The sequence below is a fragment of the Ictidomys tridecemlineatus genome, chromosome X, assembly GCF_052094955.1.
Source record: "Ictidomys tridecemlineatus isolate mIctTri1 chromosome X, mIctTri1.hap1, whole genome shotgun sequence".
Taxonomy (NCBI): domain Eukaryota; kingdom Metazoa; phylum Chordata; class Mammalia; order Rodentia; family Sciuridae; genus Ictidomys; species Ictidomys tridecemlineatus.
In genome coordinates, this window is record NC_135493.1 from 718,617 (window position 1) to 746,559 (window position 27,943).

A 27,943-nucleotide genomic window follows, 5' to 3' on the forward strand; every position below is an offset into this window, starting at 1 on the left:
CTACATGGACTGCATCTGAGTGAAAGAAAGATAGGTATGTAAATCTTTGACCATTTCTATATATTTTTCTTTGTGATTATGAATAAAATAGAAATATTTTTGAACTCTGATCATTTTTCTCACTGTCTAATACCTGAAGCTTTTCAGGCCTCCTCAAATACATGTTCAGGAGGGAGCCTAACATATCAGCTGAGAACTTAACTTTTTAGAAAACCGTGTTTTCTAAAAAACAATACTTGGAGGCAATGAACATTGTAATCATGACACTTTCCCAAGTGCTTCAGTTACACTCATCCATGTTACCACTACCTGCTTCTAGTTCTTTGTTGAACCTATTCTCTCTTGCCTATAATGCCAAGCTTGATGCCCTCTGTATATTTACTACTTACATCCTCATCCCCATTCAATACTTACTGCCTTGAAACCTTTTACCATTTAATTAATTGCTCTATCCTTTGTGTTCCCAGGTTGTTTTTTACATCTCTCACTAATTGCTTATTACTTTGTTTTTGTGGAGCATTATTTCCCCATTCAACTTGAATAATCAGTTCTCTGAGAAGTTGTCCCTGAAATTTCCAAGCTGGATTACTTGCTTCCAGCATTGATCAAAGTTAAGTTTGTCGAATGAATAAATAAGTGAATGAATGAAAGGATTTTTGAATAGACAAAGGAACTGAGTTGAGGTTTAACAACACAAGTTTGTAGAGGTTTGCACACTTCTGTTTTTTTATGATACCAAAAATGTTAGAATTACTTTTTGTCCAATGACAGACCAACATTACACAAAAGATGCATATGTTGTAAAATTCAATTTTAACGCTGGGTTGTTCTTCCAGTGATTTTCCATCTCTAACAAAGCCCTAGGCAACAACAGCTCAAACATACCTGATGGCCTGGGGACTGAATAGAAAGAGGGCTGGTCTTGAAGTCTTCTTGGGTATAAATCATGGGTTGAGATGCCATTAGGGAAGGACATCCTGTTGGACTGGGAACCTATAAATTTGAATGGAAAAGAAAAAGTGATAATTAGTTTTTAAATTGCTCTCCTAATATAATCGTACCAAGAGGACAAGTAGCCCATCTATAATAAATACTACATTTCATTAATGTCTTCTGAAAAGAATGCTAAATTCCAAATACAAAGAAAAAGGGAAAAAAATCTGTGAAGGAGCTGCTAATGTAAGGAAGGAAAATCAGAAATAAAAATAATTCTTTACAAGAAAGAGAACTCTGGGCTGGGGTTGTGGCTCAGTGGTAGAGTGCTCGCCTAGCATGTGTGAGGCCCGGGGTTTGATTCTCAACACCACATAAAAAAAAATAAATAGATAAAGTTTAAAAACTGCAACAGCCAGGCTGGGGTTGTAGCTTAATGGTAGAGTGCTCATCTAGCATGTGTGAGGCACTGGGTTTGATCCTCAGCACCACATAGAAATAAATAAATAAAAGCATTGTGTCCACCTACAACTAAAATATATTTTTAAAAATTGCAACAGCCTTTCTTTTAAAAACAGAGAACTCTGCCATCTAAAGGTCAATAATCTTCATGGGAAACTGAAGGGAAGTGTGCAAGTATATGTAGAATATGTTGAATATATACTGATATATGTATATCTTTGATATACTTCATTATGAGTATATGATTTGACAAGTCCACTTAAAGGGTAAATGTGAAGAATGTACATGATTTGTGGGATGAAAGTAATGAGGGAAGGGCAGCCGCATCAGGTTAAAGGCATTCAGGACTGAGAATTAACGCCTCATCAATTCTTACTTTGACATCTCTCTAGTTTATATCACTTTCCCAGTGACCAGATAAGCTCAAGTTTTAAAATATATCCAGAAGACAAAAGAAGGTCATTTAATGAAGAACAAGGAGGTTGCACAGACCCATTAATATAGGAGTAACCATTTCCCTCCTATATTGGTCTCTTCTTCATGTAAGTTATCAATGAAAATGTTGTAGATGGCATGCTCTCTGATCATGTGAATAACATATTGGAAAGGATAATGAATGCATTAAATATAATCAGAAACATTAATGTTCATGATAGGGTAGATTGCCATTTGAATAAGATGAAGATTTATAGAGTCTTACACTTGGATCTTCTAAGAATACCCACACATGCATGGAATGGAGGATAAGTGAGAAGTTAAAAAATTTCACTTGAGGGATGGGGATGTGGCTCAGGGGTAGACCACTTGCCTAGCATGTGTGAGGCTGTGGGTTCAATTCTCAGCACCACATATAAATAAATGAATAAAATAAAGGTCCATTTACAACTAAAATAAATATCCATTCAAAAATTTGGGAGGGGGGGGGTAAGAAAGACAGTGGAATGAGATGGGCATCATTACCTTAAGTACATGTATGAAGACATGAATGGTGTGAATATACTTTGGGTACAACCAGAGATATGGAAAATTGTGCTCTATATGTGTAATATGAACTATAATGCATTCTGCTCTCAGATATAAGAAATTAGAATTTTTAAAATGAGGGGTTTGTTTAAGTCAAGAGAAAAAAGCATGAAAATCAGGAAAGTTTGATGTTCTACTTATATCAATAATTTCTCCAACTGGAAGTTTATATAATAAGAACAAAATCAGCCTTGTTAAGTTTACTTTTTTAAATTGGTATCAGGGATTGAACCCAGGAGTGCTTAACCACTGAGCAACATCCCCAGCCCTTTTTTTATATTTTATTTAGTGACAGGATCTTACTTAGTTGTTTGCAGCTTTGCTAAATTGCTAAGGCTGGCCTTGAACTTGCAATCCTCCTCCCTCAGCCTCAAGGTGTGAATTTACTTTTTATAAATTGATTAATATAAAGTAGTAGTTAGTTCAAATATCAAAATGGCAAACAAAACAATAAACTTTCATCAAAAAGGGAGAAAAAGTAGCTTGGAATAAAATAAGAATTATACTTAATCTGCATTATGCACATACTATTATTTGTATTTTGGATTATCTATTAATTCTGGAACACTTTACCTTTTACTATTCCACTTCTTCAGTGCCTTCTTATTTCCTGGGTTCCTTTCTCTATTCCCATTAGTCTTCTCCCAAAGCCTTTGCTCTATTTTTTTCCTGGATGTTGCCATTTGTTTGGGTTTGGAAGTGAGGTGTCTCCCAAAAGCTCAGGTGTGAGACAGTGCACGAAGGTTCAGAGGAGAAACGGTTGGGTTGTGAGAACCTTAACCCAACCAGTGAGTACATCCCCTGATGGGGATTAACTGAGTGGTAACTGAAGTGGTAGGGTGAGGCTGGAGGAGGCGGGAATTGGGGCATAGCTATGGGGTATATATTTTGTATCTGGAGAGTGGAGTCTCTCTCTCTCCGCTTCCCTGATCACCATGTGAGCTGCTTCCCTCTCCCACTCTCTTCTGCCACGATGTCCTACCTCACCTTGAGCCCCAGGGAATGCAGCCGGCTGTCCATAGCTGAGAGGTCTGAAACCATGAAGGGACCCCAAATAAACTTTAACTGCCCTACACTTGTTCTGGTCAGGTCTTTCAGTCACAGCAGCGAAAAACCTGACTAAAACATAATTTCATTTTCCAATGAAAAGGATATGGCTAGATTACCACTTTAAATCATCTATATAATTTTTCATAACGGTGTAAATCATGATGACTTTTAACCACTATTGACATCCCATAGGAGTTTCTCTTACCATTCCATATGTAGATGCTTGCTGTGAAGTCACTGGATAGGCCACTGGAGGTAGTACCTTAAAGAAAAGCTTCAGTTACTATATAGTTTCTACTATTTAATAAAAGAACTATAATATGTACCACAGAACAACATTTCAATAGTAGTCCCACAGGAAAATTCTTATTTTTATAACCTTGCCTGATCTCTGCTCTCCTCCTGCTTCCTCTCTGCTTTATGCTCTCTTCCTCTCTGCTTTCTTTCTCTGCTCTCTTTCTCTCCTTTCTGCTGCTCTCTTCCTCTCATTTTCCTCCCTTTGGGTAGCCCCCCTAATAAAATCTCTTGGTTGAAAAGAAAAATAACCTTCACTGAGGGTTCAGGGGATTAAATTTAATAGTTGATGTGTTATATACTAGTGGGTTGGAGTACTGTGCCACAAAATCTTTACCATGTCATCATCATCATTATCATCATCATCATCTCCATTATCATAGATACACATATGTGTATATGTATATCCCATATATATTATATTTTTTGAGCAGTTACTGTGACCTAGACACTATTCCAAGTATTTTAGTCTTTTACCCTATTTAATCCCTATAACAACATTATAAGTAGATGTTATTTTATATGTGTTTTACAGGTAAGAAAACTGAGGCATGCAGATGTTCTGTACCTTACCCAATGTCACACAGATATTATGTAGGCTCTACCTAGTTTCACACTCAGGCAATCTGGCACTACAGCCTGTACTTTCAAGCACTATACTACAATGTGACATAAATCCCTCCTGGTTTAAGGCCTGCCAGCAAGTGGCATGAATTATTACTTCTTCCTTCTTCCTAAGTTACAAAAAGAATAGGTTTGAAACATTCTCACCACAAAAACATAAGGAGGTGAGGTGGATACATTCATTACCTTTTTAAATATCTCTATAATGGATACACACATCAAAACATCACATTGTCCCCATAAAATGTACAATTACTTGTCAAGTAAATAAATAAATAAATTTTTATTCTAATGTGGGTAAACTATGAAGACATTATGTCATCTGAAATAAGAGAGATACAAAAGTACAAATATTTTAAAAGACCCAAATATCACAGAGGGAAGAACTTTCTTTTCCATTAGGCAGGCTGTGTTATATAAGGACAGGGACATAAAAACTATTTTTTTTTCTAATTCTCCATTTTAACCACTTAAGACCTCACTTGTTTCAATCACAGAAGTGGTTGTAATCTGGTTAGAAAACTGGAAAATACCAATGGGAAGATGTTTAATGAACTCCTCAGTTCATTGACAACTTCTCCTAACTGTGCTTGAGTTGACCTAATCTTGAGTATAGCAAAGACTGTGATCACTAAACCAGTGAAAAGACCTATGTCCAGATCACAAGCTGATCATTATATGGTACATGTGCAAGACAGTCCCAAAGAAGAGCACAAAAATATGGAAACTGAGCTGACACTGGAACCAGAAGCCAAAGAGGCAGTCACTACTTGCTACTTAAACCTATGTAGGTCAAGTACCAGTTAAAATAGAAAAATCAACATTCTTCATAAAATTTAACAAAACAGCCAGGCATGGTGGTGCATGCCTCTAATCCCAGTGGCTCTGAAGACTCAGGTAGGAGGATTGTAAGTTCAAAGCCAGCCTCAGCAAAAGTGAGGTGCTAAGCAACTCAGTGAGACTCTGTCTCTAAATAAAATACAAAATAGGGCTGGGGATTGGCTCAGTGGCTGAATGCCCCTGATTTCAGTCCCCAAACCCTTCAAAAAATAAATAAATAATCATAAAATTTAATAAAACAGAGTCTTAAAAAGTAATACTCAAAATGTATGGGATACCATCCAAAGTTACTTGGCACATGATGAACCACAAAAATCTTTTTGCTGGAAAAGACATTTAATAGAGGCCAATGATTCAGATGACCATAGTTTTTGTTGTTGTTGTTGTTGTTGTTTTTATGAGAAACCAATGCAGGCCAGAATAAAGCAGCACATTTTCAGGTGCTCTAGGAAAAAAAAAATCAAAATTCTATATCCAGTGAGAATTTGCTTAAGGAATAGAGATGAAATAAAGCCATTCTCAAGTGGAAAAATAAAAAGAGAATTCATAGCCAAAATTTCTGACACCAGAAGTTCTTCAGATGGAAGATAAATGATAACAGAAAGAAACTTGGAATATGAGCAATAAAGGAAGAGTAATAGAAATGCTGAATACCTCGGTAAATGTCACAGAATATTTTTTCACTCTTGATTTCTATAGAACTTATTTGATGGTTGATAGTAAAAAGTGTAACATAAAGAAAGATAAGACCGGGCTGGGGTTGTGGCTCAGAGGCAGATCGCTCATGCTCATGCGTGAGGCCTTGGGTTCAATCCTCAGCACCACATGAAAATAGAATAAAGACATTGTGTCCACCTATAAGTAAAAAATAAACATTTTTAAAAAAGAAAGATAAGACCCCTATATGGTGCTAATGTTTCTATATTCCAAAATGGAAATGGTAAAATGGTGATCTCAGTGGACTAAAAATGTATTTATTTTCTAATTTCTAGAGTAACAACTAAAAAAAACTATACAGAGAGATATAGTACAAATCAAAATATATAAATGAAAACTGAGTACTAATAAAATAGAGAGGCTGGACACAATGGCACACACTTATAATCCCAGCAACTCAGGAGGATGAGGCAGGAGGATGGCGAGTTCAAAACCAGCCTCAGCAAAAGCGAGGTGCTAAGCAACTCAATGAGACCTTACCTCTAAGTAAAATACAAAAATGGCAGCTGGGGATATACCACTATTGGTAGAGTGCTTGCCTCACATGCACAAGACCCTGGGTTCAAAACCCAGCACCAGAAAAAAATAAAATAAAATAAGCTGAGTGCAGTGGCAAACACCTGTAATCCAATTGGCTCAGGAGGCTGAGACAGGAGCATTGTGAGTTCAAAGCCAGCTTCAGAAAAAAGCAAGGCCTATGCAACTCATTGAGATCCTGTCTCTAAAGAAAATACAAAGTAGAGCTCAGTGGTTGAGTGCCCCTGAGTACCAAATATATATATATATATATATATATATATATATAAAAGAACATTGAGGGCAAGAAAGAGGAGACGGGAACAACAACAACAACAAAAAAAAAAATAGAAGGAAGAAATAGAAAACAATAAAACGGCAGACAGACCTAACAACAAGTCCACCAATGATGAAATTAAATGCAAATGGATTAAACAAAACAAATAAAAAACAGAAATTGTCAAAATCAATTTTTAAAATATCCCAACTCTATACTATACACAAGAGACTCAATTCAAGTATGATGATATAGTCAACTTAAAAGTAAATGTATCAGGGCTGGGGGTTGTGGCTCAGTGGTAAATCAGTTGCCTAGCACGGGTGAGGCATTGGGTTTGATCCTCAGCACCACATAAAAATAAATTAAAAAATAAAGTTATAAAAACAATGTAAAAAAATGAATGTATGAAGAAAAACATACAAACACTACTCAAAAGAAAGTTGTTATACTGACATCAGAGTAGACTTCAGAGCAAGGAAAATTACCAGGGTAAAGGGGAATGTTACATATTGAAGCATATCTGGGGACTTAATACGTCTCTGAATTCTGTAGACCGAAAAATTACACAGAAAATTAGCAAAGTTTTAGAACAAATTCTAATTGCCATTTCTAGAACATATCACCCAACAATAGCAGAACACATTTGCTTTCAAGCCTTCATAAAATGTTCACAAAGACATACCGTATACTGTGTCATAAATCAAAATGTAAATTTAAAAGAATTTGAAATATACAAAACATTTTATCTGACCACAAAGAAATCAAACTAGAAATCAATAACAGAAAGACCACAACAACAGTTTCCAACATTTAGAAATTATATAACATACCTCTAAATAATCTATGAGTCAAAAGAAGTAGAAAATATACTGAATTGAATAAAAATGAAAATACAATATAATAAAACATTTAGCTTACATCTAAAGCAGGGCTTAGAGTGAATTTTATAGCATTGGTGAATTGTATAGCATCAAACACTTTTATTAGAAAGTATGAAGTCCGGGCTAGGAATACAGCTCAATTAGTAGAGTGCTTGTCTTGCATGCACAAGACACTGGGTTCAATCCCCAGGACTACAAAGAAAGAAAAAAAGAAAGTATGAAGTCAATAATCTGAAAACAGGAAACCAAAATCAAGCAAAAGGAAAAAGACAACAAAGCAGAAATCAAAACAATTGGAGATTGGAAAAAAAATGGAGAAAATTCAATGAGACTAAAAGCTGGTTCTTTGGAGGAAAAAAAAAATCAATAAAACTCATAACCCTCTAAGCAAAACTGAGAAAAAGAAATAAAACAAGACATTAGTGAACCAACAGAAAGAGTTGGGCAACCCCTATCAGTTCCCCTCTTACTCTGCCCTGCAGGAGTTCTGTTTCTATTCACACTTGAATAAATCCTACACGTAAATAAATCTGGACCACCCAAAAATGAATAAAAGAACAGAGATCTCTAAAGAACAGCTGTATGAACATAAAATTTGACCCAAATTTATGTTATTTCTACATCTCATTCTCTTTATTCTGACCCCAAACTTCGTTGCTATAGCTTCTCTAGCTTATTAATCATCTGTGTTGTTTTTTTTCTTAAGCATCCATTTCCCTCAACTTGCTCTAGTCATTTTCAAGTGTATTTCAACAGCACAGCCACACCTTTCCAAACTATGTTTCAAAATTACTTATTCCTTTTTCCCAAACCCTCCCAAAAATCTTATTACTAAGATATATATTTCAGCTGGATATTAGAAAAATAAGTCGCTATGTACTCAATAATTAATTTTGTTTGTTTGTTTGTTCTATCATTGGACAAAGAATATTTTAAAGCAAAATAACAAAAAATAGCTGAGGTTCACAATCCTTTATTTTAAATCCTTGGGGCCAAATGTATTTCTCAATCCAGAAAAGCTAAAATATGACTTCCCCAATAATTATCTGCAATTTTAATATCCCAAAAGCTCTGGGAAACAAGTTTATTTCTTTTTCTTTCTTTTTTTTAAAACATATGAGAGAGAATTTTTTAATATTTATTTTTTAGTTTTCGGCAGACACAACATCTTTGTTTGTATGTGGTGCTGAGGATTGAACCTGGGCCACATGCATGCCAGGCGAGCGCGCTACCGCTTGAGCCACATTCCCAGCCCAAGTTTATTTCTTAATGTTTGTGATAAACCCTTTGTGTTGCAAAATGTTACCCAAGCTATAATGAGGCTATAGTCATTATTTATCCTACTATGAGCAAATATTCATACATTATCATCTGTGCATTTTGCTGAAAAAATATTAATGCATTTGATGAATATGTGCTATCCCTCCCCTAGGGCTATTACATAATATGTATTATTTGTATTTTCTAACTTGTCAATTGATGATGGTTAATTTACTTCATCTCCTTTTATCTCATCTTCACCTCCTTTATGAAATTAACCAACAAACCCTCTAAAGAATTCCATGCTAGTACTTATAATATTCAATACCTTTATTTCATGATATTTCTCTATACTCACAGCTCCTTTAAAACAGTCATGTTCCTATTGGATTCTGTATCTTTACCACTCAGCACACTGTTTGGAACTAACAGAGACTTAATAAACATGGAGCAAAATGATGGAAGATTCTGGGTTGGGAAAATAATTTTAGGATTTACACATGTCCAAAATTTGAGTTTTCACGCTTTAGTTTATAAAATAGTTTAATATGTATACAACATTGGTGCAATACATTAAAACTGGTTAAAAAGAAAAACTGTCTTGCTCTACCTTCTTCCTTAAAACAAATTTCTGTTATACATTTACATTTAAAAGAAAAAAGTAATAATATAGCCAAAATATTACCATGTGGGGAACAAGAGGAGCAGAAATAGAATTCCAGATGGTTGATGTACAAGAGGAGGTATTCAACTGCCAGTTCATTCCACCATTAACTTCCATTTCTGAAGGTTGACAGCACTTCACTTCAGTTCTAATAGAAAAATGATAATATCTTCAATAAATTGTGTTGGAAAACTAGATATCAACATGGAAAATAATGAAATTAGACCCTACTTCACACCATATACAAAAATCAACTCAAAATGGATTGAACACTTAAAACTAAAACCTAATACTTTAAAATCGCTTGCTATATATAGTTTGGATTTTAAATGCCCCCAAATGCCTGTGTGTTGAAGGTTGCCAGCCTGAGGTGTCATGGGGAGGTGTAGAACCTCTCTCTCTTTCTAACAAGTAATTACTATATCTAATTTTAAAATGACTTTAAAGGGCTAGATTGTGGCTTGAGTGCTTCCCTAGCATGTTTCAAGCACTGGGTTTGATTCTCAGCACCTAATATAACTAAATGAATAAAACAAAGGTTCATCAACATCTAAAAAAATAAAAATGATTTTTGAGTTTCTACTTTTATGAGTCACTTCATGGAATATGTATTTGCTGTAATTTTTAAAAATAAAAACTTACTTGTCAATGGGGCTTTCTCCAAAGTTAAGATCTATTTCATAAAACAAATACAAATTTTACATTATTTTTGTGCAAATATTGTTTTCTTAAAATGTGTAAAAATATATTAAAATATTAATTGCAAAAATAGTTGTTTACTTCCTATGAGGCTAACAAGTGAGCCATCCAAGTTGTTTGCTATTATCGTTGCACCTTGCTGTTTGTCTCCAACAGATTTGTCGGCTGCTGAAGGTAATGTAAATTGTAACACATCATGTAGGGGAAACAATCTGAAAATAAGAGACAGAATAAGATAAAAACATAAACCAAATTTACATCAGAACAGTAATGACATATATGTAGCCACCTGGTACAAACTAACAGGATTTCAAATATTTAGGTAAATGAGTATAAATAAAGTGATGTTAAGTTATTAATACAGTAATCTTAATTGAGTAGTTGTTATGTGCCACACCGTACTGTGCTAAAGACAGACAGCAGTGAGGCACATCACACCCACCTATAATCCCAGCAGCTTGGCAGCCTGAGGCAGGAAAATCATGAGTTCAAAGCCAGCCTCAGCAATGGTGAGGCTCTAGGCAACTCAGTGAGACCCTTCTCTAAATAAAATACAAAACAAGACTGGGGATGTGGCTTAGTGGTCAAGTACCCCGGAATTCAATCCCTGGCACCAAAAAAAAAAATGCATGCCTTCATATAGTTTACGTTGTATTGGAGACAGAATATTACCAAGAAAAATCAATTTTATGTTAGATAGTGATAAGTCCTAAGAAAAAGAACATCTTGGAAAGGGATATGATCTGTTCAAGGAGATCTGTCCAATAATGAGTGGTGGTTTGAAAGCAACTACTGGGTGATATATTTTCTCAAGTTCTCCATATATATCTAATAATTTTTGCTTTGTGTATTTAACTTAGTGCATGCAGTAGTTTAGATTTTAAATAGGATAGGCTCACTGAGAACTGAACTTTTAAGTAAAGACTTGAAGGATATGAGAGTAAACCACTGTGATCTAACAGAAGAGGAAAGACCTTGAAGAAAGAATGCATTTGGTTTGTTTGAAAAACAATGAGAAGACCAACATTTTTGTAGCTGAAGTGATCAAAGGGATCAAAAAAGCAATTGTGGCAAGGGAGGGTTCAGATCATAAAGGTCCTTTCAAGAAATTGTAAGGATTTTGATTTTTATTTGGAAGCTACCACCCCAGGCCAACTTCCTTGAGGTGGGTAAGCCATTAAAGGGACTTGAACAGAGGCTATAGGAGAAGCAGAGAGGTGGTAAGGAGGCTCTTGCAGCAGTCTCTGATGAGTTTCTGCCTTATTATTGTTTTCCCAGTACCCAGGCAGTGCCAGGGACATAACTGACAATCACAAAGTCAGCAAGTCCATAAATAATTGCTGAATGAGGAAATTAAATGCAGTATTGCATTCAACTATACGGAATATATTTTCAAAAACTATAGCTGCACATAATGACCTAAATGCAACTGTTAATAGTTTGCATTTATAATATATCTATTCAATTACAATAAATTTTTTATTATTGTTAAATAAACTAATTTTTTGTATTTGGGATTGAACCTAGGGCACTTAACCACTGAATCACATCCACAACCCCTTTTTTTAATATTTATTTTTCAGTTTTTGGTGGACACAACATCTTTATTTTATTTTATGTGGTGCTGAGGATCGAACCCAGCGACCCACGCATGCCAGGCGAGTGCGTTACTGCTTGTGCCACATCCCCAGCCCTCCACAACCCTTTTTGTTTGTTTTGATACAGAGTCTCACTAAGTCACTTAGTGCCTCGCTACACTGCTAAAGCTGATCTTGTATTTGCAATCCTTCTGTCTCAGTAAATAAAATAATTTCCACTACCAATTTTCAACAGATATCAGAATATATATATGCAATAAATCTTATTTTTCAATGATTATTAGAATGAAATATTTCCAAAGTCATTGTCACTAATTGCTAATACAGAAATTATTATATAATGTATTAATCATGTTTAAAAATATCTTAGACTACTGTAAAACATTGTTAATTCAATGAGTCTCTAAGTAAATATTTTACATACAGAGCAGAAAATATGGTCAACAACACAACTCATGTCTATCTCATAGTTTGTATTGTTTAGCTGGAAAATTATAATTTTTGAATACTTTGAAAGGAATACAGGATGCTATATGAATGTATGAAGGACATTTGACTTCATTTATGGAGTCAAGTATAACTCCTCTGTGTTAGTTAATCTGAAACTTAAAGGATAAAATATAGGTTAAACAAACCATGAGGGTTGGGGCCTAGGGAAGGAGGACAAAGAATTCCAAATGGAATAGAAATACCCTGGGGATGTTTAAGTAAGTGAAAGAACTCTAGTATTCCAGAAACTTGGGCAAGAATGACAAAAAATAAATGAAGATTTGGGGCTTTATCCTTGGATAATGGAAAGTCTCTGAAAGATTTTTAACAATGGAATGTCATGATTATATTCCAGTCTCTAAAATATCACTGTGGTTTTAATAAGGAGAAGGAATCAGAGAAGGGTAAGAATAGATGTAGAGAATCCAGTTAGGTGGCTATTATGTATTCCAGGAGAGAAATAATGGTGGTTTTAATTAAGTCTATAGCATTTTAGTTTCAGAGGAGTGGAGAAAATTCAGAGAAGTATAATGAATAGAATTTCATAGTAGATTGGAGTAAAAGGAGAGAAAATTATTTTTAAAAAAATAACTCACAGGTAGCAACTGAGGCCCTGGTTGGATGGTGGGGCCACTTTCTGAGCCCAAGGCAAAAGCAAGGGAGTAAGGTTTAGGAGATGGTAACTAAACAATTTTTCCGCCTTTTTTTTGGAGGGGGTACTGGGGATTGAACTCAAAAGAGCACTCGACCACTGAGCCCCATCCTGAGCCTTCTTTTGTATTTTACTTAGAGACAGGATCTCACTGAGTTGCTTAGTGCCTCACTTTTGCTGAGGCTGGCTTTGAGCTCTCAATCCTCCTGCCTCAGCCTCCCGAGCCATTGGGATTACAGATGTGTGCCACCATGCCTGGCATCAGGTTCATTTTTAATAAATCAAGTTTGAGATAACTGCAGAACATGCAAGTGGGGAAGTCAAGTAGACAGTAGGATATATTAGTTTTGAGCTCCAGATATGAATATAAGCAAGGATATAAATTATTTCTATCTATATATTCAGAATATGGATAGTAATTTAAACCATGAGGGAAATGTCTTCAACCAGAGAAAAACATTGAAAGAAACCACCAAGGATACTGACCTTTTGTTCTACCATGAAAGAAAGTGGGTAGGACAGTTAAAAGGTTTGAGAAAAATGAGAAAAGCAGAAAGTAGAGCCAGAGAAAAGAAGCCACAGAGAAGTGTAGGGTGAGCAAAATGTAAAGAAGAGATTATTATACAGGTTTTAATCTTTGGTGAGACTAAGAAAAGACAAAAGCAAAAAAAAAAAAAAAAAAGATCAGCGCTTACTATGGGCCACATTCTGTTCTAAGCACTCTACCTGTATCAACTTACTTAATCCTGACAGCAACCATATGAAGATAGAAGTTGAAACACAGAGAGGTTAAGTTAACCTCCCTAAAACACAAGGTCTATGAGTAGCATAGCGAAATTTGAGCCCAAACATTCTGACCCCATGACCAACATTTTAAAATCACAGTATCACAGTGACTTAAGAGATGAAGTGTTTTCAGCTGATTCCACAATTGTTCATAGAATTGGCTTAAGTAATGAAGGTGGCATGTATGAAGTTCACCAGTGACCAGTCTTGGTCTGGCAGGAATCATGTCCATATGTTTTCATTATACTGTAGTTCTCCCAATACTCTACTTGGGACTTACATTCACATTGAACTGGATCTAGAGATTGTTCTCTTGACCACTATGATTAACTATATTGTAAAATCTGTTGTAAGAAATAATGATTCACAAACCATAGGACTCAGAAACGTGACAGTAGTAAATCTAATTGAAATTAAGCAAGTGTTTAATTTATGCTATATATATGGTTTTATTCAAAGGATTAAGGTTCATCATAGTTTTGGTCAAACTCCCTCATTAAACTCACCCATTAAAATGCAGAATTCCATTGGAAGTATATGCATAAAAGGAAAAAAAAGAATTTAAGTCTTTAAGTTAAATTAAGAAAAATTAATTCAGAACATATAAACCCTATAATAATATAGCTCATTATTACATGGATTTGTGTCTACAGTAAATAATCAAATAACATCACGGAAATAACATAACCTACTATAAAAACCAGAATTTGGCAGCCTATGAGAAGCCATGTACCATTAAATGTATAACAACCAGCTCTCCAGGTTAAAAAGAGGAGGACTAATTTCTGTAATGTAAATACTACCACCAAGGTCAATTTCAAGCTACCAAAATGACATCAACCACCTAACAAAATTCCTGAAAATTTAATGACCTTAAGGGACTACAAAGGACTCCTACTTTAAACATTACAAAGTGTCACACTGTATGTTGGTCGAGGTGACACACGCCTGTAATCCCAGCTGCTTGGGAAGCTAAGATAGGAGGATCGTGAGTTCAGGCCAGCCTCAGCAATGGCAAAACGCTAAATAACTCAGAGACCCTGTCTCTAATAAAATACAAAATAGGGCAGGGATGTGGCTTAGTGGTCGAGTGCCCCTCAGTTTAATCCCCAGTACTCCCCATGCCAAAAAAAAAAAAAAACACAAGGTGTCACACTGTGTGTGTGTGTGTGTGTGTGTATTTGTTTCTTTGTAAAATTTATATATTAACAGATAATTGTTTACATGGTACAAAATTCAAAAGTTATAAAGTGGCATATAGTGAAGAATCTCCCACCCATCTCTTTCCATAAACCACCATATTATTCTTGAAGGCAGCCCATTTTAATTCACTTCTTACATATTCTCTTTAGCATACTATGTTTCACACCTTACTCATTTGTTATTAAACATCTTGGAGATGATTCCATCTCAGTACATAAAAATAAGCTTCTTGGGCTGGGGATATAGCTCAGTTAGTAGAGTGCTTACCTTGCATGCACAAGGCCCTAGGTTCAATCCCCAGCACCCCCCCCCAAAAAAAAAGATTCTACTCCTGTCTTAATTATTATTGACATGATCATGTAATAATGTCATATTACCTTCAAACAAAGTTGTGCTTCCTGAAGCTTTTGAAACTGGACCAGCTGGGATGGATGGAATACATACATGTTGGAAACTAAAGAAATCATAAGAAAGATGAGGGACAGTGGAAGATAACTAAAAGCAATTATCCTACCTAGCAGAGCCAACATTTCTTTGATTCATCCATGTATTCTTTCATCTATTTAACTATGTAGTAACTGTATACTGATCTGTGATAAAGAGAGGATAATAATAAAATCAATTACAGTCAACATAATCTACAAAAGTGGAATGAGAGACTGGGTAGATCAATGAAAGAACACATGTCTAGCATTTACAAGGTCCTGGGTTCAGTCCCCAATACTGAAAAAATAAGCAAACAAAAACCCAAACAATAAAAAGGGGAATGAATACTACATGACCCATGTAGAATGTTGGACAATACAGAAAGTATAAAAAGAAAAATGAAATCAACCATAATTGTTCCACTCAGAAATAGTGGAAGTTTTCAGAAGATAAACTTCAAACTTTTTATTATTCATTTTGTATGTAATGTGTGTGTCTATGCACCAGACATGTTTTGAACGTTATTCTGTTTTGTAAATGAACAGTTTACTGTGCCATTAAATAATCTTCCACAAGGCTGGGGTTGTGGCTCAGTGGTAGAGCTCTTGCCTAGCATGTGTGACGCACTGGGTTCAATCCTCAGCACCACGTAAAAATAAAGAAAGAAAATAAATAAATAAATAATGGTATTGTGTCCATCTACACCTAAATTTTTTTAAGAGAGAGAGAGAGAATTTTTTAATTTTTTTTTTTTTTAGTTTTTGGCGGACACAACATCTTTGTTTGTATGTGGTGCTGAGGATCAAACCCAGGCCGCATGCATGTCAGGCGAGCGCAATACTGCTTGAGCCACATCCCTAGCCCACTAAATTTTTTTTTAAAGATTTATTTTTTAGTTGTAGGTAGCACAACACCTTTATTTATTTATTTATTTTTATGTGGTACTGAGAATCGAACCCAGGGCCTCACAAGTGCTAGGTGAGTGTTCTACCACTGAGCCACAACCCCAGGCCCCTACAACTAAAAATTTTTTAAAAGACAAAAATAATCTTCTATGGGCTGGGGTTGTGGCTCAGTGGTACATCACTTGCCTAGCATGTGCGAGGCCCTGGGTTCAATCCTAAGCACCACATAAAAACAAATAAATTAAATAAAGGTATTGTGTCCAACGATAATTAAAAAATAATAATAATAATCTTCTACAACAACAGAAATTTTCACTAGGGGAGGAATCAAATTTTCTTTTTTTAGTTGTTGATGGACCTTTATTTTATTCATTTATTTATATGTGGTGCTGAGAATTGAACCCAGTGCCCCACACATGCTAGGCAAGTGTGCTACCACTGAGCCCCAGCCCCAGCCCCAGCCCCAGCCCCAGGAAGCTAATTCTTGAAAAGTGACATTTCCATCTCAATCTCAGACATTCACTTTAATAAAACACATTCCCTTGTGAAGAGTATGGTATCCCACAAAAGACTTAAAAACACAGTTCCTATCACCATTTAAAATATCTGAATAGTATTCCATCATAGTTATAGCCCTTCCTTTTGTCAATTTCATATTTTTAAATATTTAGGCTGAGGGAAATTACCTAGAGGAAAAAAATTAACCTATATTAATATATTCATTAACTTACCCATAAGGAGGTAAAATGTCATTTTTCTCTTCCAAAGAAGCTAAATGTTGTTTTAGTGCTTCAATGAAACTGTAGGGTGCCTAAAAAGTTATTACAAAATATTTACTCTTTGATAGCTTTAGCACACAGTCACCCTCCCATCATGCAAACCTGGAGGAGATGCTGTGGTAAGTAGAAAGATGCAGCTAGGCACACACCCCAACAGAACCAACCAGAAGGTCCCCAGGATTGCAGCCCTTGACATACTCTGATGAGAGGACATTATTTTTGCACTAGTTTGCAGAAAAATTGCATCACACTGCAGACAGCAGATCTTGCAACATGTATCTGCAAGAGTCGTGCCCAATGGGAACTGTGGAGAATCCCTGAAAACACAGGGACAGACACAGACAGCACCTTGCAGAGGGAGGCTCTCTGACTCCCAGATGATGTCAAAGTTGAAGCAGAAAGGACTAACCCAACAAATGAAGCAGATTTCCTTCTAAGAAAGGTAACATCCAGAAGAGATCTCTCCAACGGTGAGCAGGACAGCCTCCACACACATAAAGCAAAAACTGCTGCAAGCACAATCCATAGTCTGGCAAGAAGCCCTTCACACCCCTTCCTGGGATCTAGCAGCAAACTGGCTGGAAAAGCTCCTTGGGGATGCCTGGTTTTCACAGACCTCTCTCAAGGGGACCAGCTAACAGGAATGGGGCAAAGGTGGTGCAGATTTCATGCTTACTTCTCTGCTCTCCCACATTTTACTCCACTCTGGAGTTTGCAGGACACCCAAGAAAGCATGTTGCTTGGGGAGCCCTTCTGCCAACTCAAGGCCATGACAAATGACTTTCTGTACTAGCTAAGGGCTGGGGACAGCCTACTGATAGGCAGGTCCTTGCAGTAAATGGTTTGATTTACAGAGGAAGCATGGGGTCTGCATGAAAGTTTACAAACAAGACCTTCACCTGCCTTTTAAATTCTCTATAGTATCCATCTACTTAATTTCTGATCCAGGGATCCTGGGGACTGCAGCTGAGGTAAGGAGTAGAGAGAGGGTGGCCCAATTGAAAATGTGACCTTGCAGCTGAGTACTCCTCCTGGCAAATGTCTTCTTAGAGCTCAGAACCATAGATACTGGCCGATTAATGCTCATCTGTGCCCCAACAATGGCAAAGGTTGTGGTTATCAGCAAAAGTTCCCTTCCTGCCCCCATCAAAATTAAGTCAATGTAAAGAAAAATCAGAAGACTACATTCTGGTAGATATTTACACATTTTCTGTAGCATCTGTTCCATCTTTTGTAGCAACTTGGGGGCCGAGATTGTGTCTTACTCGTCTTGTTCCCTTAGTAACCCAAACATTCTTTTTTTTCTCTGTCTCCCACCTCTGTGGTCACCTGAGTGGTCATTTAGGAAGCCATGTATTATTTCATTCTATGGTGGTTCCCACCATGAATCATGTGGTGTTTGATGTCTATGTACATGTCCCCTTTGTACTTATATGTACATGATGGAATGTTTGAGATACCATAGTTCTTTCAAAGATTTATGAATCATCAGATAGAAACTCCATCTTTCAAGCCAGGTGTGGTGGTGCATGCCTGTAATCCCAGTGGCTCAGGAAGCTGAGGTGGGAGGATCGAGAGTTCAAAGCAGACTCAATAAACTGAGGCCCTAAGCAACTCAGTGAGACCCTGTCTCTAAATAAAACACAAAATAGGGTTGGGGATGTGGCTCAGTGGTCGAGAGCCCCAAAGTTCAATCCCTGGTACCCCTCCCCCCCAAAAAAAACCTCCATCTTTCTCTGCCACCAAACCTAACATTTTATTCACATCTGCAACCATCCTCTTCTCCTTGTTTCCTTTATCCTCTTGAACTCACTGCTTCCACTTCTTTTCTGGATACAATATCCTTTAAATTTCCCAAGGAACCTCATTCAACCTACTAACCCCTCTCTGCTCCTACATCCTCATTCTCTCTCTCTTCACAGTATCCTTCTTATACACATGGCTGCCACATAAATTAGTCACTGGCCTACCAGAACTTGCATCTTGCATTTGTTACCAAAAATGAAAATGTGACACCTAGTGAGACTCTCTGCTGCCCTGGAGATAGCATATTCCCACAGCAGAGAAGATTCTTCTAACCCATATTCCAAGTAACCTAAAAGCTTTGCACCTTAAATGAAAGACCAGAATAGGAAACACTCTGTAATAGGTCCAGTCTGGGGCAGAAACCCTGCAACTTAAGCCCCACAGTACATTCAGCAGGTCCAAATGTGTAAGCAGGCCAGACAAGGAGGTTACCAGAGGCCTATTTTGTCCACACCTGCTGCATTACCACATCTTCTTTAATCACACTCACAGCCATGTGGGAGATCCCTGAAGACCAGTTGATGGAGAAGGAAAAACTGTGAGTTCATTTGATTCTTACAGCAGCATTTTAAGACAGGCAATAACATTATACTCTGTTGCAGTTGCAGAAATAAGAACAGAGATCACCACCTAAAGTGGACAAGGCAACCCTCAAACCTAAGCTCATTGTTCCAAATGCTCTACTATTTCCATTGGCAAGCTTTAAAAACATGATCGAGCTATTATACCATTAGACACTGCGTGTGTGTGCATGTATATAAAATGTTACTTGTGGGAAAACAAAAATACACACATGTAAGTATATTGCAAAAGATGATCTCAGATGATCAGTATTTTAAACACACAAATATATAAGCAAAAATCACTTAAATATACAGGGCACTAACCTGAGTAAGATATGGAATGTCGCTCTGGTCAATTCCAACTTGCTGAAATCACAAGAAAAGAATAGGGAGTACATATTACAGCAAGAAGTGGCAACAAGAGCATGATGCCTTCCTGGGCTAGATCAATAAAAATATCCTGCACAAAAATGCATTTGAAAACAATTTTCTATTTATTCTAAGGATAGACTCAAAAACAAAAAAACTTACCAGGTATTGAGTTTGTACTGTTTTGTGAAGATCTAAGCTGTTCTTTAGCTATCATATAAATGTTCTCTAATTTTTCAAGTAGTCAGAAGTCAGCCATTATTCATATTGTTGTTCTCTTCTCAGTAATATGTGCTTATTCTCTTTGGTTTCTGGAAGTTTTACTACCACTTGTCTAAAGTGGTTTTCTTTATATCTATCTGTCTTTCATGGATTTCTTTAAGCATCAGGAAAACATGAAACTCCCCTGAGGTATTTCTTTCTCTTACCGAAGACCTGTTCTACCTATTGTCCACTGCCTGAAAAGACTTGTGTCATATACATTTGGGTACAGTTTGGGAGCTCTTTCTGGTGGAAAAGTAAGCTTGTTATTGATTATCTTCATAGTTGCAAATAGTGGTCCTTATAGGATTGCTTTTGAGAATAAATGCATTGAATAGTACATTAGTAGTACCTAATTTTAGTTTTTAATTTTACTGTTAACAAAATAGATAAAAATTACTACCAATTTAGCTGTTTCCAGATGCCAGGCCCTGAGCTGTTTTCCTTCTCCATGTTCTTTCACAATGATGTTCTGCCTCACGATGTTGGGCCCACAGACATGGAGTCAGGCATCTATGAACTAGCACTTCTGAAACCAAATTTGAAGATGACACCATCTGCTGGCTAAGCAGTGATATAAATGGACTTCATTACTATGGCAATTACTCCCAATATCACTATAAAGAAGCCTCTGCCATTGCTCCTGGATTCTCTCACAGCTTCAGGCATGAAGCCAGCATCAACTAGGATAATTACTGACCATCACTGCCACATGGTGCACAAGAAACATTTAGTGTTCTTGTTAGGTATCTTGTAACAGCTTACACTATGTGGCTTCTGTTTTTCTTCATTTTAGTGTATCTTTTCAACCCTGTTTTTGTGCCCCAAAGAGTTAAAACAAAGAATGTAAGTACCTAATTTATAATGAAGTTTACCTCATTTAAAATGGAAATAAAAACATTTTATTAATAAACTACAACCAACTTCTGGGTTTCTGTACTAATGATGATGATGGAAAGAGGTGTAGTTATAGTTACACCTGATACTAAAGTAATGCAGAAAATTCTTGGATAGAAATGGATTTCTGTACCTCTGCAACTTTCAGGAACTGTGCAAATTTGGTTGTTCTTCCAAGGAACTTGATGTAAATATCCAAACTTTCCCTGCATTGGTTCTTCCTCATGTCAAAATACTTATCTAAAAATAGAAAAATTATGATGAAGGGCAAGTCAGAACTGTATTATTTGATCTTGGCAGTCATTTGGATTAGTGTGTAATAGATAAATATGGCAATCCAAGCCAGTGATGTGGCACAAACCTGTAATCCCAGCTACTCTGGAGGCTGATGCAGGAGGATGGCAAGTTCAAAGTCAGCCAGGGTTAATTTAGTGAGACCCTGCCTCAAAATGAAAAATAAAAAGGGACAGGGATGTAGTTCAGTGATAGAGCCAGGGATGTAGCTCAATGATAGATGTCCCTTGGGTTCAATTCTTATTACTAGAAAAATGAAAAAAAGGCAACCCATGTTGATTCTCTGATAATTTCCCAGAAATAGAAGTTACCACTTCTATTAAAAAAAAGGAAAATTTCTGTAGCAAGTTAGCCAAATAAATTTTAACTAAAAAAGAAGATTCTCATATTTTGAATCTACAGAAAATATGAATTTAAATGTAGAGATAATATATATTTACAAAAATTATTTTTAAATTATTTTATCATTTTAAAAACAAGGTTTTATCTTACCTAGCAGATTAAGGATCCCTTCATTATAGGCTGCAAAGAGACGAAGAGAATCTTTAAAGAGGAGCATAAAAGCAGCATGTATTATACCATTAGTTAGTTCATCTGGCTTTGCCTGAAAATTAAAAAAGTATCAAATTACCACACAGTTGAAAACAATTCCTTCTCCCACTTAAATGATGCCATTTATTATCATTTTAAAAGAAAGATTTATAAAGCTCTTACATTAAAATTAAGAAGAGCATCCAATTGGGTTTGAATAACTGGAAGTGTGTTTAGCAGATCTTTGGTATTCATAGTTCTCATCACACCATCCGTCCTATAAAAAAATGAAATTCATAAAAATCAATAATTGAGTTTGAGAAACACTGTAATATCAGCATCTTGAAATAAAGCTGTGTTTTTTGATAAACTACATAGCAGATTACATATATATTTTAGTATTTGCTTATAAATTAGTATTTTACTGACCCTCTCTTGACTTTTGTGATGTCAGATGCAATCAGTCTATACGCGAGTGACTTTTCATTCAAGTATCTGCTGTATCGTCTGATGAAGGCTGACATAGTATAGCCTAAAAACAAGATATGTTGATAATTTCCAATTCAACCAATATTAACTAGTTACAAACTTATAAATGCAAAGATGTATCAGTCCACTTTCACCTGTATACCTTAATTTCTTTGAAATACAAAGTCTAGAATTTGTTTGTTAATTATCTAGTCTAATATTCCTTACACATTCTGTTTCAGATTACTTTTACTTCCTTAAAGCCTTGAAATTACCCCATGATTTGTTGTTGTTGATGGTGGAAACTCCTAAACAGAGGAAATAATTCTCAATTTTATCAGTTTCTTTCATGTTTACAACAGAAACTATTGTTTCTACTGGCTCTGAGCCAGACCTGTTCTAGATACTGGAAGTTCATCAGTGAATAAAAAAGAAAAAATCCCGCCCTGATAAATAACAATGTGCTGCAATTTTTTGTAGGCTGGACCAGGCTTCACTGAGTAAAGACCTGGAGGTCTCCTTAGTGTCCCTGTCTCTAGCACACAGCATATTCTGTTATTCACAATAACCACTCAAATACGAGTTGTATCAATGAATTTAGGTATTATTTACCTTTATAAAATATATGGCACACTTTTCATAATATAGAATCATTTTCTTAACTAGACATGTTTTCCTTTTTGCTACATAGATATATTTCCATGAAAGAGTCATATTACCTTCTGTGACGCTTTTATCTAGGAAGTTGTGTAAAGTGAACAATGAGTTTCGAGATGCAAGATGTCGGATAAAACGCTGTCAAAAAAAGTGCCAAAATCTAAAATTAGTTTCTGTATACAAAGATAGTTCACTAATTATTTTGTCATTATTACTGAATTATTTAACATAATTCTATCACATTGTTTTTTATTTCACACCATTGATTAAGCTGAGTATGATCACATATATCACAAGTCATCTACATAAAGATCTGCAGTGTTGTCAAATCTCTTCTACTTATATAAATAATAATAATGGGATAAACATTAAAGCTCATGTGAATACATACTTCTCTCCTAAGACTTTCTGTCTAATCATTCCTCCTTTGATTTTGAGTCTGATTTTAAATTAGAAAATAATGCAAAGAATTATAAGATCCAGGGCTGGGGATTTGGCTCAAGCGGTAGCGCGCTTGCCTGGCATGCGTGCGGCCCGGGTTCGATCCTCAGCACCACATACCAACAAAGATGTTGTGTCCGCCGAGAACTAAAAAATAAATATTAAAAATTCTCTCTCTCTCTCTCCTCTCTCACTCTCTCTTTAAAAAAAAAAAAAAAAAAGAATTATAAGATCCATCTGGGTACCCCACTAACTAGAAATGACAACTGCTAACTATCTGCTCTATTTTTAAATAACAGTAATAAAGTATTACAGATGATGCTAAAGTACTCATTGAATTTAAAGGTAAATGTGTCATCTTAATGTCATCCTCTCCAGAGTAATAAATTACAGCAGCAAATAATTTACACAGAATTCATAGGGTATAAAATTCATAGGGTATAAAAGTTCTCATTTCCTTAAGGTATTCTCAATTATCTATGTTGCCAGAAATTTCAAGTTTTGCTAATTTGAGCATGTTCTCAGGTGGTTATCAGATATCATAGTTTTTGCCTCTTAATTGTTTATTTCTTTTTTTTTTTTTAAAGAGAGAGTGAGAGAGGAGAGAGAGAGAGAGAGAGAGAATTTTTAATGTTTTATTGTTTAGTTCTCGGCGGACACAACATCTTTGTTGGTATGTGGTGCTGAGGATCGAACCCGGGCCGCACGCATGCCAGGCGAGCGCACTACCGCTTGAGCCACATTCCCAGCCCCCTTAATTGTTTATTTCAATTAGTTCACTGTCTTGCCTTTTTCTTATAGTTCTATATTCTAATGATTAATATTTGGTCTGTAACATACGATGGAAATATATTCTTCCAACTTTATGGTATCCTTCTGGCCCATATGTCATAAAAGTAATTCCCTACATTTTTAATTTTAAAATCAGTTTTTCAAATGTATATGTTTAATCCATGTGAAATTTTTTTAAATATTAAATAAGGATCTCATCCTTTTTTTTTTTTCTGTTGGGATGCCATTTGTGCTAACAGGCTGTATTTTCAATTCTTTTCATCATAGATTTTGTCACATTTTTTTAAAGTCACCAAACTCCAAGAGAAGTGTAGCTCTGATTTTGAGCTCTGTATTATGTTCCTTTGTTTTGAATCAAGAATTAAACCCAGGGGCACTCCACTGAGCCCCACATCCCAAGACCTATTTTGCATTTTATTTAGAGACAGGGCCTCACTGAATTGTTTAGCACCTTGCTTTTGCTGAGGCTGGCTTGAACTCACAATCCTGCTGTCTCATCCTCCAGAGCCACCGGGATTATAAGTGTGTGTGCTACCATGCCTGGCTGTCTATTATGTTGTATTTATATGTGTTCTGTTTTTACCAATACTATATTGTGTAGTTACTGTTGTCTTATAATAAGTTGAAATGCAGACGATTTATAAACAGTAATTTTGAATGGAAGGGTTACTAAGACAAAATGTAAAATTAAAATACAAAATAAGTTATTTAATGTTATAGAGCATTTTAGTTTTTTGTGAAATACAAAGAGTGTGTGTATGGGATGAGGTGAACAGTGATTATGTAACATACTTGTATGCAATCTCCCTTAAAGTAGGTATGGAGTAATACATTTGTTGGGGGGGTTTAGTATAAAATCTCTAAAGACTTATTTACATATCCATTCTATTGTTTACTTTATTATCCAGATTCACCAGGATAGTAATTTTAAAAATAATCATTAACGAAAGCAAAAAAATATAATACCTACTAATATTCATTTATGCCACTAGTCACTTATGAAAGTTAAACTTAGTAAGTCCTTTACAAACTAACAATATTCCACAATTTTTGCTTATACTCTTTTGTACTAAAGAGAAGGAAACAACTGACATTGTTGGTACATTCACCATGCTCACCTCTTTCCCATATACCATGAGATGATGCACGGTAATCAAGGCTTTGAACACCACCACCCAGCTGTTGCTCCTAGTTTTCTCAGAAAGAATATTAGCCAGATGTACAACACTCATATTTGTTTCATTTATGTACTGTATTAGATCTAAATTAAGAAAGTGACAAGCATTAAAATACAGATTATGAAATAATTTTAAATTTGCTTCATCATTTCATTTTTATATTCCAGAACATGCAATTATCCCTTATTTTTTTTTATCAATTCAATACGGTCACTGTTTTCAAAATTGTCATTATAAAATACCCTCATCTGGGGCTGGGATTGTGGCTCAGAGGAAGAGTGCTTGCCTCGAATATGTGAGGCACTGGGTTTTTTTTTTTTTTTTTTTTTTTTTTTTTAAGAGAGAGAGAGAGAGAGAGAGAGAGAATTTTTTGATATTTATTTTTTAGTTTTTGGCTGACACAACATCTTTGTTTGTATGTGGTGCTGAGGATCGAACCCAGGTGAGCGTGCTACTGCTTGAGCCACATCCCCAGCCCCAGGCACTAGGTTTGATCCTCAGCTCCACATAAAAATAAAATATTGTGTCCATCTATAACTAAAAAAAAATACTTTAAAAAAATACATTGATCTGTAGTCCCTATTCATTGATAGCTTTTTTTTTTTTTTAATATTTATCTTTTAGTTTTCGGTGGACACAACATCTTTGTTGGTATGTGGTGCTGAGAATTGAACCAGGGCCATATGCATGCCAGGCGAGCGTGCTACTGGTTGAGCCACATCCCCAGCCCCTTATTGGTGTTTTTATATGCACAATACTGGGATAGATGAAGAGGAGAGTATGTGAACTTGTGTTATTTCATTGAAGCAATATGCTGACCCTTAATGTAGACCTAGATTCATGTACTCAGTAAGAGTATATGGTCTGTGTTTGTTGTGTGCTTTTTTAAAAATTTTTGTATAAGTCTGTTTCTTTCTTGTCCTTATAAAGTTTATTGTTGAGGGTTGTTTCCTTTTTGACATGATTTCAGCCTACATGATTCTCTTTTTCAAATATTTTTTTTTTTAGTTTTTAGGTGGACACAATATGTTTATTTTATTTTTATGTGGTGTTGATGATTGAACTCAGTGTGTCATGTATGCTAGGCAAGTGCTCTACCACTGAGCAGGATTCCAGTGTGCTTGCATAAATCTTTAAGCTATTATTGTGGTAAGTCAAGTGTCCTTGTTTTGTGCCTATTTATTATAGGTAGTGGTTGTTCATTCTTTTTTTTTCCCAAACTTTTAATTCTTGAGGAGCCAATTCTGGTATATATTTTATAATGGTCAAGGATTAGATAAATATAGTATATTTAAATATAGTATAAATAAATATATATAGTATATTAAATATACTATATTTCTTTAAAATGTGTTGTATGGTGTTTCTGGAATCATGGTTGATAGAGTTTTCAAAAATGTTTAAATCGGTCTGCTAAAGTTAGTAAACTGGAGCTGGGGATATGGCTGAGTTTATAGAATGCTTGTGTTGCAAGGAAAAAGCTCTAGATTTAAGCCCCAATACTAGACACATACAAAAAAAGTTATTAAACTGTGAGTTTCTATAGCACATGCATAAATATAATTATTTGATAAAACTTCAGTAGTCAAATACAAATTAAGCCGTTGAATAAGTTGTAAGGAAAATGTCTCAATGAAAAGGGTTATCAGAATAGTGATTTAGGTAGGTGTGGTAGTGCACACCTGTAATTCCGGGAATGGGAGTTTGAGGCAGGAGAAATGTGAGTTTCAGGGTAGCCTCATGAAGTTAGTGAGGCCCTCTGGAACTGGGTGAGACCTTACCTGAACATTTAAACAAAAAATATATAAAGTGGTGGAGATAGGGCTCAGTGGCAAAGTGCCCTTGGGTTCAATCCTCACTAAAAGAAAAGAAGGAATGAAGGGAAAGAAGGAAGGCAGTGAGGGAGGCAGCGTGGGGGGCAGCGAGGAAGGGAGGGAGGAAGAGAAATAAAGAAAATGGAAAGTAGTACGGATGAGTTCAAACATGAACATTCCCTGTAAAATCGTACACAAGAGCAGAAATCTGCTACCCGGACAGCTTCAGGCCTATTCTTGACCTTTAGTCACAAATGTTAAATAGAGTTTTTTAAAGGGGCTGGCGTGAATTTGAGAATTAAGATACTTCTAAGAAGTCTGAGTTGGCGTTCCACTATCCCCTTGTGTCTAAGTTATTCTAAATATTTTACAATCCGGTGCTAAAAACGCCGGTGGTCCCCGTCTATTCTCAACGGAAGATCACCATCCTGTGGAGGCCTGTGGGGTGTGTTCCAAGAGTCTGCCACCACCCTCCCTACTCACCGGCCAGGTGTTTTGGCTCTGGTTCAGTGGGCTCATCGGTGGTAGCCCCGAGGGCAGCCTTCGACGCAGAAATTCCCATGGACGCGTCGTACTCTGCCGAACACGAGGGTGGTGGTTGAGGTGTCCAGTCCCTGCTCTTCCTGACCGGGCACCTAGACCGAGGGACCAGCTCCCCTAAGTGACGAAGTGACGGAAGAAAGGTAAGTGGCCCTCACCAGGCGACCTCTTCTTCCCGCAGCCTGACGCAGACCTCTAGCATTATGAGGGCAGGATTTGAACTTGCTGGAAAAGATGGCGAGGGACCAGAG

General features: G+C 36.1%; 1 protein-coding gene across 1 annotated transcript; it reads right to left on the reverse strand.

Moving 5' to 3' along the window:
• LOC120890544 (phosphatidylinositol-binding clathrin assembly protein-like) lies at positions 1–27,943 on the reverse strand. The gene is made up of 16 exons (XM_040287455.2): positions 27,636–27,943; positions 25,279–25,421; positions 22,990–23,065; positions 22,232–22,334; positions 21,986–22,079; positions 21,764–21,875; positions 21,111–21,217; positions 19,775–19,816; positions 17,034–17,113; positions 15,349–15,425; positions 10,325–10,411; positions 10,187–10,217; positions 9,566–9,692; positions 3,674–3,730; positions 886–993; positions 1–15 (listed from the first exon to the last, which is right to left on the reverse strand). Exons 1-16 carry the CDS (start codon positions 27,712–27,714, stop codon positions 1–3), a joined length of 1,338 nt encoding a protein of 445 aa, XP_040143389.2. The 5' UTR covers positions 27,715–27,943.

Excerpts from the sequence above, each read along its gene's own strand:
- LOC120890544 (XM_040287455.2), bottom strand. The coding sequence starts at position 27,714 with ATGGGAATTTCTGCGTCGAAGGCTGCCCTCGGGGCTACCACCGATGAG. Across the intron at positions 17,114-19,774 it reads ACATTCCATATCTTACTCAG|GCACCCTACAGTTTCATTGA; the intron begins GTTAGTGCCCTG and ends ATAACTTTTTAG. Across the intron at positions 10,412-15,348 it reads AAGCACAACTTTGTTTGAAG|CAGCCGACAAATCTGTTGGA; the intron begins GTAATATGACAT and ends CATTACCTTCAG.